The sequence below is a fragment of the Tursiops truncatus genome, chromosome 6, assembly GCF_011762595.2.
Source record: "Tursiops truncatus isolate mTurTru1 chromosome 6, mTurTru1.mat.Y, whole genome shotgun sequence".
Taxonomy (NCBI): domain Eukaryota; kingdom Metazoa; phylum Chordata; class Mammalia; order Artiodactyla; family Delphinidae; genus Tursiops; species Tursiops truncatus.
The window spans coordinates 105722756-105736822 of NC_047039.1; the positions used below are offsets into that span (position 1 = coordinate 105722756).

At 40.3% G+C, this 14067-nt stretch overlaps 1 protein-coding gene across 10 annotated transcripts in view; it reads right to left on the bottom strand.

The window, feature by feature from the left end:
- MAPKAP1 (MAPK associated protein 1) overlaps positions 1-14067 on the bottom strand; it is a 229755-nt gene that overhangs the window by 120824 nt on the left and 94864 nt on the right. For all 10 annotated transcript variants that reach the window (XM_033858596.2, XM_019949238.3, XM_019949241.3 and 7 more), the window contains one exon: positions 9709-9881. In XM_033858596.2, coding sequence (XP_033714487.1) covers positions 9709-9881 — 173 coding nt within the window. The remainder of the gene's footprint in view (positions 1-9708; positions 9882-14067) is intronic.

Genomic DNA, 14067 nt, shown 5'->3' on the forward strand with positions numbered 1-14067 from the left:
CAGTGGTGGAAAACTGAAATCATTTCCACTAAGATCAGGAACAAGACAAGGTTGCGCACTCTCACCACTCTTATTCAACATAGTTTTGGAAGTTTTAGCCACAGCAATCAGAGAAGAAAAAGAAATAAAAGGAATCCAAATCAGAAAAGAAGTAAAGCTGTCACTGTTTGCAGATGACATGATCCTGTACATAGAGAATCCCAAAGATGCTACCAGAAAACTACTAGAGCTAATCAATGAATCTGGTAAAATAGCAGGATACAAAATTAATGCACAGAAATCTCTTGCATTCCTATACATTAAGGATGAAAAATGTGAAAGAGAAATTAAGGAAACAGTCCCATTTACCAATGCAACAAAAAGAATAAAACAGCTAGGAATAAACCTACCTAAGGAGACAAAAGACCTGTATGCAGAAAACTACAAAATGCTGATGAAAGAAATTAAAGATGATACAAACAGATGGAGAGATATACCATGTTCTTGGATTGGAAGAATCAACATTGTGTAAATGACTATACTACCCAAAGCAATCTACAGATTCAGCGCAATCCCTATCAAACTACCAATGGCATTTTTCACAGAACTAGAAGAAAACATTTCACAATTTGTATGGAAACACAAAAGACCCCGAATAACCATAGCAATCTTGAGAAAGAAAAACGGAGCTGGAGGAATCAGGCTCCCTGACTTCAGACTATACTACAACACTACAGTAATGAAGACAGTATGGTATTGGTACAAAAACAGAAATAAATCAATGGAACAGGATAGAAAGCCCATAGATAAACCCACACACATATGGTCACCTTATTTTTGATAAAGGAGGCAAGACTATACAATGGAGAAAAGACAGCCTCTTCAATAAGTGGTGCTGGGAAAACTGGACAGCTACATGTAAAAGAATGAAATTAGATCACTCCCTAACACCACACACAAAAATAAACTCAAAATGGATTAAAGACCTAAATGTAAGGCCAGACACTATAAAACTCTTAGAGGAAAACATCTGGCACAACACTCTATGACATAAATCACAGCAAGATCCTTTTTGACCCACCTCCTAGAGAAATGGAAATAAAAACAAAAATAAACAAATGGGACCTAATGAAACTTCAAAGATTTGCACAGCATAGGAAATCATAAACAAGAGAAAAGACAACCCTCAGAATGGGAGAAAATATTTGCAAATGAAGCAACTGACAAAGGATTAATCTCCAACAGTGACAAGCAGCTCATGCAGCTCAATATCAAAAAAACAAACAACCAAATCCAAAAATGAGCAGAAGATCTAAATAGACATTTCTCCAAAGAAGATATACAGATTGCCAACAAATACATGAAAAAATGCTCAACATCACTAATCATTAGAGAAATGTAAATCAAAACTACAATGAGATATCACCTCACACCAGTCAGAATGGCCAGAATGGCCATCATCAAAAAATCTACAAACAGTAAATGCTGGAGCAGGTGTGGAGAAAAGGGAACCCTCTTGAACTGTTGGTGGGAATGTAAATTGATACAGCCACTATGGAGAACAGTATGGAGGTTCCTTAAAAAACTAAAAATAGAACTACCATACGACCCAGCAATCCCACTACTGGGCATATACCCTGAGAAAACCATAATTCAAAAAGAGTCATGTACCACAATGTTCTTTGCAGCACTATTTACAACAGCCAGGACATGGAAGCAACCTAAGTGTCGATCGACAGATGAATGGATAAAGAAGATGTGCCACATATATACAATGGAATATGACTCAGCCATAAAAAGAAATGAAATTGAGTTATTTGTAGTGAGGTGGATGGACCTAGAGTCTGTCATACAGAGTGAAGTAAGTCAGAAAGAGAAAAACAAATACCGTATGCTAACATATATATATGGAATCAAAAAAAAATGGTTCTAAAGAATCTAAGGGCAGGACAGGAATAAAGATGCAGATGTAGAAAATGGACTTGAGGACACGCAGAGGGGAAAGGGTAAGCTGGGACGAAGTTAGAGACTGGCATGGACACATATATACTACCAAATGTAAAACAGATAGCTAGTGGGAAGCAGCTGCATAGCACAGGGAGATCAGCTCGGTGCTTTGTGACCATCTAAAGGGGTGGAATAGGGAGGGTGGGAGGGAGATGCAAGAGGGAGGAGATATGGGGATATATTTATATGTATAGCTGATTCACTTTGTTATAAAGCAGAAACTAACACACCATTGTAAAGCAATTATACTCCAATAAAGATGTTAAAAAAAAAAAAGTAGAAGCAACCAAGCTATCCTTCAGTAGGTGAATGGAAAAACTGTGGTATATCCATAGAATGGAGTATTAGTCACCATATGAAATATGAGCTATCAAGCCAGAAAAAGACATGAAGGAACCTTAAACACATACTGCTAAGTGAAAGAAGCCAGTCTGAAAAGGCTACATATGGAATGATTCCAAGTAGCCTACATTATGGAAAATGCAAAACTACAGAGACAGTAAAAAGATGAGTGGTTGCCAGAGGTGAGAGGAGTGGGATGAATAAATAGAACACAGGGCATTTTTAGGCTGGTGAAACCATTCTGTATGATACAATAATTAGAATTGTACAATACACAAAGTGTACCTAATGTAAACTGCTGACTTTAATCATAATGTATCAGCATATGTTCAACAATTGTAACAAATGTACCACACTAGTGCAAGATGCCACTAATAGGGAAAAATGAGAGGCAGGAAGGAGATAATGTGGGAACTTTATAATTTCTGGGCAATTTTTCTGTAAATCTAAAACTGCCCTAAAAAATAAAGTCTATTAAAAGAGATTTAAAGGTAACCGGCTTTAGAACTGTAAAAAAATTCGAAATAGAAAATAAAGAAAACAAAGAAAGCATAAAAAACAAAGCTTAAAACAAGTAGACTGGGCTTCCCTGGTGGCGCAGTGATTGAGAATCTGCCTGCTAATGCAGGGGACACGGGTTCGAGCCCTGGTCTGGGAAGATTCCACATGCCACGGAGCGACTGGGCCCGTGAGCCACAACTACTGAGCCTGCGCGGCTGGAGCCTGTGCTCCGCAACAAGAGAGGCTGCAACAGTGAGAGGCCCGCGCACCGCGCTGAAGAGTGGCCCCCGCTTGCCACAACCAGAGAAAGCCCTTTCACAGAAACGAAGACCCAACACAGCCAAAATAAATTAATTAATAATTAAAAAAAAAAAAACAAGTAGACTAACATGAAACCAACATGTCAGTAGTTATAATAAATGTTAGTAAGATAAACTTCCCTATGAAAAGACAGTGACTTGAATGGGCCAAAAAGGAAAAACCTCACAAAGGTATTCAACATAGCTAAAACAAAATGGCAAAGGTAAAAGGCTGAACAAAGATACACTGGAGAAGTACAAAGAAGAACAGTGGAAAAAATAGCTCATTGTTACTGAAATAAAGAAAAAGGCAGGGCACAATACATAAATAAAACAAATTGGACTGTTTTACATTGAAAAAGGTACATAAAGATATGAAATGCATGAATCTTTTTGTGCACTGATATATGTATATATATATAAAGTGGAAACCGCTGAAATCTCAGGAGAAAAATCACATACACACACAGGAAACTTAATTCATTTCTCTGAATCATTCATGGACTAAAAATAGTCAAAAACTGTTAAGAACATAATAGTAATTAAAAATGCTGATTTAATAAGTATATATTGAATTCTGTAACCTATAGAGAATAATTTTTCCAGAATCTGTAGAATATTTATAAAACATTATTATACAGTAGGCCTCCCAAATATAGATAAATCTCTAAGCATAAATTTTATAGGGCACATTTTCTGGTCAACATTCAGTAAACATAAATCTACGTAACAAAGTCAAAATTTACATATTCAACTACCTAGAGACTGAAATGATTTCATTTAGCTTCTTCCAAATAGATTTTAGTTTCCTCCAAAATCAGTGCAACAAAATAAGCAGGAAATTATCTTAAATACCACACTTCAATCCTGCTCAAGAATTAACAAGTGTAAGAGTCAAGGAAGCCAAGAATTCCAGCCAATTCTCCATTCCTTCCCAGAGGCCACAGCCTACTTCCATAGACATTTTTCAAGGCACAGAGACAGGAGAACAACCTTCTCAAATAAATAATTTTCTTGAAAATAAAGGAAAGCTCTCCCATTCATCTAGCAATTTGCCCCACTGTGAATGAAGAGCTCTTCCACAGGGCCAACCCACTGGAAAAGATCAAGTAAGGATCTATTCCAACACTTAAGTACAAACAAGCTAGAAAGAAAATAAACCTGTACTTCACTTCCTGACAGGAAGAGATCCCAGGTATTTACTTTATAGACTGTCTTATATCAAACAGAACTGAGAAATCCACTATCACATAAGAGGTGCAAAAAAATTTCAAAAGACCATGGCTTCTTTGGAGTCAACGTAATTTTGTAATTCAACATATACTTACAGAGCAACTGTTTTAAAATGTCAGCATGCTAGGTACACTCAGGAATATAAATCTTAATAAGATACACTCAACTTCAAAGGTTTACAAACTAGTACAAGAAATAATCTCTATTTGGGGGGTTCAGAATTGGTAATTAAATTGTTTGAATCTTCCTTAGCCTTACTAATCTTTGGTCTGCTTTGTTTATCAGTTTCTGATAGTAGGTATTGAAATTTCCTGTTCTGACTGTGGATCAGTCAAGGATGCTCCTTAAAATTACCTTAAAATATTCTGAGACTATGTTGCTAGATGCATACACAGTCAGAATTATTATATTATCTTGGTGGGCTATTCCTTTTTTCATTATGTAGTTTACCAAAATATCCCTATTGATATTGTTTTTGCCTTAAATTCTACTGTTTGACTCACTGCCACCCTCCTCCCCAACCCCCTTTTGCCAGGTGGAGCTGAAGACTCTCACCCATGGGAAAGGAGATGGCAGAATGTCTGCTTGACAGCTTTTGGACTGAGAAGGAAATAAGATTCTTTTTTTCTTTTTTCTAATTAAAAAAAGATTTTTTAAAATTTATTTAATTTATTTATTTTTGGCTGTGTTGGGTCTTCCTTGCTGCGCGTGGGCTTTCTCTACTTGTGGCAAGCGGGGGCTACTCTTCGTTGAGGTGTGCGGGCTTCTCATTGCAGTAGCTTCTCTTGTTGCGGAGCATGGGCTCCAGGCATGCACAGGCTTCAGTATTTGTGGCACATGGGCTCAGTATTCGTGGATTGCGGGCTCTAGAGCGCAGGCTCAGTAGTTGTGGCACATGGGCTTAGCTGCTCCACAGCATGTGGGATCTTCCCAGACCAGGGCTCGAACCCGTGTCCCCTGCATTGGCAGGTGGATTCTTAACCACTGCGCCACCAGGGAAGCCCCAAGGATCTTTTGTAAAACAAAGGTTTTAAATTTTGATGAAGTCCAATTTATCTTTTTTTTTCCTACTGTGGCTCATGCTTTTAGTGTCATGTATAAGAACTCTTCATCTAGCCCTCAGTCCCAAAGATGTTTTCCTTTGTTTTCTTCTAAAAGTTCTATGGTTTTACATTTTACATTTAAGTTGCAATTTCACTTTGAGTTAATTTTATACAAGCCATGTGGTTTAGGTTGTAGTTTATTTTTTTGGCTTATGGATGTCCAACTGCCCAGCATCATTTGTTGAAAAGTCTATCCTTGCACCACTTAATTTGTATGTGCTTTTAATACGAAGACTCATTCTTATCTGCCTTCAATTCCGGGAAATTCTCTGGCATTAGCTCTTCAAATATTGTTTCCCTGCTGTTCCCTCTATTCTTTGCTTCACATATGGGAGGCTCTCTATCTTTCCCCCATGTCTCTTAACTTACCTTTCCTTCTTTGTATCTCTTTGTATCTTTGTGTTGCATCCTGAGTTGAATTCATTAGTACTATCTTTCAATTCATTTCCTCTTTAACTGGGCCCAGTCTAAAGCTTATCCAACATACTTTTTTTTTTTTAACTTTCATAACTGCATTTTATATTTCCAGAACTTTTAATTGGTTCTTTTCTAAATCCACCTCTTGATTCTCATCTGCTCAGTTTTGTTTCACAATTTCCTAGAAGTTTACCCATGGGTGTTATTCCTTCATCATTTTGATGAATTTAAATATGTTTATTTGAAATTTATTTTCAGATTGCTTTATTATAATTTTGTTGGGTGTGAATTTTTCTCCAGATTATTGTCTTTCTTTCTTAGTACTAGTTATACTGGTTTGCTTTGGAATTTTAATTTGCTAGCTCTTCTTGAATAGGAATGCTTCCTCTCTTTTTCTCTCTCCCTTTCTTCCTCTCTCACGCCTCCCTGTCTAATGCCACTGTCTCCCGTCTTCATCAAAGCAGAGGCCTCCAGTCTAGAGCCAGGTCTTACACTGGCAGCTCAGGGTTCCTATCCTTCGGTGATACTAGGGACACTAGGGATATCATAAACCCAGTCACATCGTGGCCAGGTCCTGGTCACACTGCTATCTTATTCCCCTGCCACCCCAGAAACAAAACTTGAAACGAGCCACAGACCCAGGCAGCTTTGTTCAGTTTCTTTTCATAGGCAGGACAATCCCACCCCAGCTCCTAGTTTCCAGCAGTGAGACTTCGTCTAGTCCCCATCCAGGCATGAAGTTCCTTTGGTCCCTATACCCTCAAGCAGTGTTTCCCACTTTTTTTGACATCTTGGGATACTTAGAAAATAACAGCTTCTGTACGGCACACAGATAGATGGATGACTCTGTTCCGTACCCAGAAATGATGGCTGGAGGCTCTGACTACCCTCAGACCACCTAGTTGCCCTGAAGCCTGAGAAAAATCAGTATTTCACATACTGGTAAACTCATTCACAGCATGTTCCTTTAGAAGTAATACTCTGAAAGAATCAACTCCCAGCACACTCTGCCTATTTCTGAACTTGGTTCTGTTCCTAGTCCACAGTTAACTGGTTATTAAAATACAAGTATAGGGCTTCCCTGGTGGCGCAGTGCTTGAGGGTCCGCCTGCCGATGCAGGGGACACGGGTTCGTGCCCCGGTCCGGGAGGATCCCACATGCCGCGGAGCGGCTGGGCCCATGGGCCATGGCCGCTGGGCCTGCGCGTCCGAAGCCTGTGCTCCGCAACGGGAGAGGCCGCGGCGGTGAGAGGCCTGCGTACCGCAAAAAAAAAAAAATTAAAAAAAATACAAGTATGTCAACAACATACTCCATTTATCATTACTATGCATTTGAAGCAGAATATAGAATTTAAAGCATGAACTTAAAGGGTCATCATAACCACAAGTCCGTGCTTTTCCCTCTGTTTAGAGCACCCTCCTCTCAACTTCTCTGCATCACCTTTTCCTACTCCTTCAGGTTTCAGTTTAGATGTCGCTTAAGCAAGGTTGCTTTTCATGACTCCAGTCTCACCACCAAGTATGGGGTCAGAGCTTCTCAGGATTTTGCGTGCTACTGTATTGGATTATTATAGTATTGTATTATCATTGCCTAGTGTATTGTGTTATTATTGTCTATTATTATTACCTTTGACAATAACCTCCTTGATGGCATAAACTGCCTTTTTCACTCCTGTATTTCCAGATCTAGCACAGTGCCTGTACTAAGCATGAACTCAATAAATATTTTAATATCACCTATAACAGAGTTCCATGGTAAGGACTATAAAGTAATAGTGAAGAGTGGGGCTCCTGAGCCAGAAATTCCTGGGTTTAACAAATAACAAATGTTGACGAGGATGTGGAGAAAAGGGAACCCTCCTACACTGTTGGTGGGAATGTAAATTGGTGCAGCCACTGTGGAAAACAGTATGGAGGTTTCTCAAAAACCTAAAAATAGAACTACCATATGATTCAGCAATTCCACTCCTGGGTATATATCCGAAAAATAACAAAACACTAATTCGAAAAGATACATGTGCTCCAGTGTTCAAAGCAGCACAATTTACACCTACCAAGACATGGATACAACTTAAGTGTCCATCAACAGATGAATGAATAAAGAAGATGTGGTATATATATGCACAATGGAATACTACTCAGCCATAAAAAAGAGTAAAATTGTGCCACTGGCAGCAACATGGATGGATTTGGAGGGCATTATGCTAAGTGAAATAAGTCAGAGAAAGACAAATACTATATGCTATCACTTATACGTGGAATCTAAAAACTACAACAAACTAGTGAATAAAGCAAAAAAGAAGCAAACTTACAGATATAGAGAAAAAACGTAATCAGTGGGGAGAGGGAAGGAGGGGCAATATAGGGGAAGGGAGAAAAAAGGGATATGGAATTATATGAAATCACGTGTGTGAAATTTTGGAAATTGTAAAGCACTACAGAAGTTAAATAATCGTTCATTCAATTAAAAAGAAAATCCTGGGATTAAATACCAGTTCTACCACTTACTGTGTAATTTAGAAAAGTTACTTAGCCTCTCTACACTTTAGTTTCCTCATCTGTAAAATGTATGTCACAGTTCAACTCCTATTACTTGCTGTGTAACCCTGGGCAAGCTCCTTTGCCTCTCTTGGTTTTGGTTCCTGCATCAAGCAGTGTTCTAAGGATTAACTCAGACAACATACATCAGGTAACTAGCACTTGCTTGCTTCCACTTCACGCTGAAAAGGGACAACACCATAGCTCAGCCTTGAGCACAGCTGCAGACTCAACCCTTTTCTGAGCCTACATGGTATCCTGGTTGAAAAGGCTTTCTATTGCCATAGGAGCAATAAGGATTATCTTCATATCCACAATTTTTTCAGGCAAAGTGGAGGGCAATGTCAATGAGAACCTGAAAGAATAATTTTAAGTACAAATTTAATGTACCTAAAGGAAACACACACACACACATCTAACAGACTGGACCATTCTAACTCAAAATGTGAGAAGAGAAAGCCTCCATGAGAATCCATTTCCAAAATGAAGGCATCCACTACATTTAGCTGTATCCCAAACCCTACTGCTGGGAAGGGCACATAAAACTAGGAGAGGATGCCTGTCAGATAAGAAATTCAAATATGGGAGAACTAATGCAGCAAACCACTTTAAAGTTCAAGTTATGATGTACAGATATAGAGATTCTACTTTCAAGCACTACGTTTTTAATATAATAGTTTAATGAGGAATAGAGTCTAGTAATTGAGAGAAAAATTGATCACTGACTGATAACAAAGAAAACTGTAATTCAGACCAAAAGGAAATAAAGTAATAATCTTGGCATCAAGCAGACTGGAAAACAAATTCTGACTCTGTCATCTCCCACTGGTGTAAACTTCAGCAAATAACAACTCTCTGATCCTGAGCTTCCTCCTCTGCAAAATGAGGATCATGATGCTCACCTCACAGGAAGCGGGAGAATTAAATGAGAAATCAGGTATGAAGTGCCCAGCACCATGCCCAACTCATGACTGGTGCTCAACAAACACTAGTTCCCTCCACTACTGCCCATGCTCCTTTTATCAGCAAGCATCACAAAAGGGTTTGGATCCTGCTAAAATGCATTTCCTCATGTCTGGATTCACAAATTTATCAGTCTGTTTGCAAGCAAACTCTCTGAGATAAGCCTGAGTTACACAGGCCCAAGATCTGGTGAGCAACCTGACCTGGATCAGTGTGGACGTCTGGCTCCCAGGCCAAAGCCTAGAAAGACTGACCGGGCCCAGAATGCAGCATGGGTGGCCAGGAGACAGCCAGAGACTAGAGCAGCCAAAAAGAGGGAGGATTACTTGAGCTTCGGCTCCCGTCCTTCGCTTGTGTACTGCCAACAGATGAGCCCGATCAGATCCTGTACCCTGGCGCTGGCCATTGTCACCACGGTCATTGGCAGCAGTCTGTCCTGGCTTGAGTGCAGGGGGAGGTAGACATCGATCTTCTTGGTTGCTGTTGTGCCTACATGACCCTGTGGACAGAGCACATGCATGAGGGTAAAGCACACAGTTCCGGTCATGCAGACCCTACTGAGCTACAACGACTGCCCTCCAGGGCCTGTGTTCTCATCCTTTTCGCACAGGGCCTGTGTTCTCATCCCTTTTGCACATACCAGCGTATGAGCCTGGGGTGGTCCCAAAGTGGAAACATTGTCTAGTTTTAAGGGTTTTTTTTCTTCTTCTTTAATTTTAATTTTCTAATGTTCTAATGGATCCAGCTCTGCCAGCAGTAAGGTAAATGAGCACTACGACTAAAATAAACAAATCAGAGTGGTGAGCAGACCTAACGTTTGGTATCAGGAGATTTGCTTTGTTACTTATTCAGTGTGACCTTGGAAAAGTCATCATCAGACCTTGGCATAAACTGCCCTCCCTGAAAACTGCCATATCACTCCTTGAGACCTTGGGATAAGCTGCCATATTCTCCGAGGAAGCATTTAGCAGTACTGGAACCAGGGGCTTGCCTTCTCAGAGACGATGGGGGGCTAATTCCATTACGCAGTACATCTGTTACTTCACTCATCTGAACTGAAGTTCAAGGGTCTCTGGTCTTATTACTGCCCTAATAACCATACTCACACTGATCTACATGTCCCTAATCCCTCCCACACACCTCTTTCTCCTCCCTCCCAAACCCTCCACTCTCCTCTGGAACTCCTGCACTAATCAGCAAACTTCCATACATCATTACTTTTTTTTTTTTTTGCCGTACGCGGGCCTCTCACTGTTGTGGCCTCCCCCATTGCGGAGCACAGGCTCCGGACACACAGGCTCAGCGGCCATGGCTCACAGGCCCAGCCACTCCGCGGCATGTGGGATCTTCCTGGACCGGGGCACGAACCCGTGTCCCCTGCATTGGCAGGCAGACTCTCAACCACTGCGCCACCAGGGAAGCCCCATCATTACTTCTTTTTAAAAAACATTCCCTCCACCTTTGTGCCTTAATTGAAACCTGCTGATCATAAGGATACTACTTCCTCTGCTGTCCAGAAGACTGTTTTGCTTTGTTCTTTTTAACCCCCAAATCCTTAAGGCCAGGAGGTGGAGTAGGTATTCTTGTTCCTGCTACTTCCAAACTATTAATTCTCCTTTCTTACAAAAACCCCTGTTCCTTTGAGACCCAAGCCATCCAACTACACCATCCTCTCCCTCTCCTTTTCTGTTACCCACCACCCTTTCTTTGGTCATTCTCCTCCCTCACTGAAGGCCTGAGCTCTTGGCTCATAGTCTTTCCCACCCCAATTCCTGTCACCATTCCTGGCAATTTCATCTAAAAGAACAATCTGTCCAATACGCAAGTGTCTCAATCCCTAGACCATATCATCCCCAGTGCCTTTTCATCCACCACCTCAAATCACTTATTGTGGTGGGTACACCAGAGATCTGCACTAACTCCAAAATCTCAAGTTAGAACATCCACTCACTGAATACACTTTTTTTTGTAATTTTACTTTTGTTTATTTATTTTTAAATTTTGGCTGCACCATGCGGCTTGCAGGATCTCAGTTCCTGGACCAGGGATTGAACCCGGGCCATGGCAGTCAAAGCGCCGAATCCTAACCACTAGACCACAGGGTTAAAATCTGAATACACTTCAATATACCTCTACTTCATCTGTTCAAGTAGTCCCTCAAATTCTCCAACCTATAATCTGTTGAACCACCACCTTTTAATTATCTTTCAGTCACCCTTATTTCCCAATACCACCCTCCAGATTACATGAGCCATTATAGTCGTTCCTTTGCAAATACAGTTTTTATACTCTCTTCCTCCACTGGACACAATTCACAGAACCCCAATCTTGTATGAACCCAACCCTCTGCATTGCCCAGCTAAACATCACTGGAGAAAAATCATGTAACTGTACAGATTGATTTTACTTTAAATTCATGATGATACACCTCAAACAGACACTCAACACTGTATAGCAAGCCTATTATATCTCTTGATCCAACCTGCACCCCACCTGAGACCACTAGCGCATACTTTTGCTTCTCTCCTCAAACTTCCCATGAACCTCACCTCTTGACCTTCAGCTCCTGTCCTTCCCTCGTGTATTGCCAACAGATGAAAAATACTGTGGACCCTTGAACAACACAGGTTTGAACTGCGAGGGTGCACTTCCACGTGAATTTTTTTCACTTGATATGGGCTACAGTACTATAGGATCCACAGTTTGTTGAATCTGTGGATACCAAACTGCAGCATCAAATTTGATCATGTTACACTCCTGTTGAAATTCCTTCAGTGAGTGGCTCCTATGATACTTTGAATAAAATCCAAATTCCATGCAGTGTGCAACAAAGTGCTGCGTGATCTGACCCCTGCCTAGCCCTCCAACATCATCTACTGCCACTCTCCCCCCACCCCCCAACCCCGTGCTTCAGCTACACCAGCCTTCTAGAAGTGCCCTGAATGTGTGTACCTTGCCTGCTTCTTCCCCTTTTAAGGCCATAGCAAGTGCTACTGCTAGATTCACGTATCTAGAAGGCTCTTTCTCATGATTTTTGCATCCTCTATTATGTGGCCTCGGGCAGATTACCTAACTCTCTGCTCTTCCATGTCCTCATACATAAAATGATAATAATAGGACGTGCTATCTATCAGAGGACTGACTCTTGTGAGGATTATTATTATTGTTGTTATTCAAGGCTGAGCTCATATGACCCCTCCTCAGAGAAACCTCCACTGATAATCCTATAGAAAGAAGACCCTTCCACAGTTATCCTCTCACACATATGCTGTTCATTTCCTTCGGAGCACTTAACAATTTGATATTATATATTTATTTATGTACATCTTCAGTGTATGCCTTCCCCACTAGCCTCTGAGCTTCCATGAGGGGAATCATAATAACGTCTGCTTTGTTTACTGCTCTATACACAATGGTTAGCACTGTGCCTTGCGCACAGAAGACTCTCCAAAAAAAATCTGTTGAACTACAGAATGAATGCATGAATGAGTCAAATGCCTACTGGGACACATGGTAGGAACTCAATAAATGTTAGTTTCTTCCATCCATCTCACTTGCCCTTTTCTATGGGTCTGTTTCCTGATAGCAGATGGAGATGGAGGGACTTGAGCAATCAAGTGGTTCCTTAACACTCTATACAGAATTCTATCGATCTAATAAGGTGGGAAAAAATATCAGAACTAGGGTAAGGAAATACATAAAATCAGTTTAAAAAACATTTTTTTTTTTTTTTTACTGAGTTGTCTACGTTATAAAGCAAATAATAAAAAAGTAATTCTCCTACATAATGCTCTCTCCCTATCCCTCTCACGCATCCACATGCATGCGCGCGCACACACACACACACACACGAGCACGTGCGCGTGTATTTTTCAGCTTGGAAGTAGTAACTCCAAGGACTAGAAAAGATGTCTCTAAACAGCTAGTGTTTTGATCCTGTCAGGCAGTCAAAAGGTTAAAATTAAAACAGTGGCAATCTTTCTGGAGTGGGTTTATAGCCCTCTTACCACTCTCTTCTCAACCTCATTTTCAGAACCCCTAATTGCTGTCACTGCTCTCCTTATTTCTGTTTATTCCTCCTCCTTCTTCTGAAGAACTGGAGCTGAGGGGCTATAGGAATCACAATATCTAAAGATACAAAGATTCAATGAAATGACAAATGTGAATGTACTTTGCAAACTATAAAGTGCTTTAGAAATGCAGCACAGTACATTAGAAAGGACCTAAGTTTTATAATCAGACCCATTTCTATTACTCAAGTCTATTACAAGGTCACATGAGGCCAAAGATGGATGCTATAGGAGCCCTAATAATAATACCTATTATTATAACAAAAACTAGCATTTATTTAGAGCTAAATAAACTCTGCTAAACGTTTGCCTAAGTTATCTCATTTAATTTTCACAATCACTATAAGAGGGAGGGTTCTATCATTACCCTCATAATAAAAATGATAAAACTAAAGCTTATAAGACTACAGTCATCTGCTCAAGATCTCATAACCAAAGTGAAGAGCCGGGACTCAAAGCCATGTCTGTCTGACTCAAAGGCCTCTACTTTAAACATCAACACCTTCTTTCACTGAAGTTATCCTAAATATAATCAATTCCCACTCTCCAAGGCTTGAAAATCATCTCCCCCTCCTTCTCACAAACATGCCAACAGCACTGCCTAAAATAGTCTCC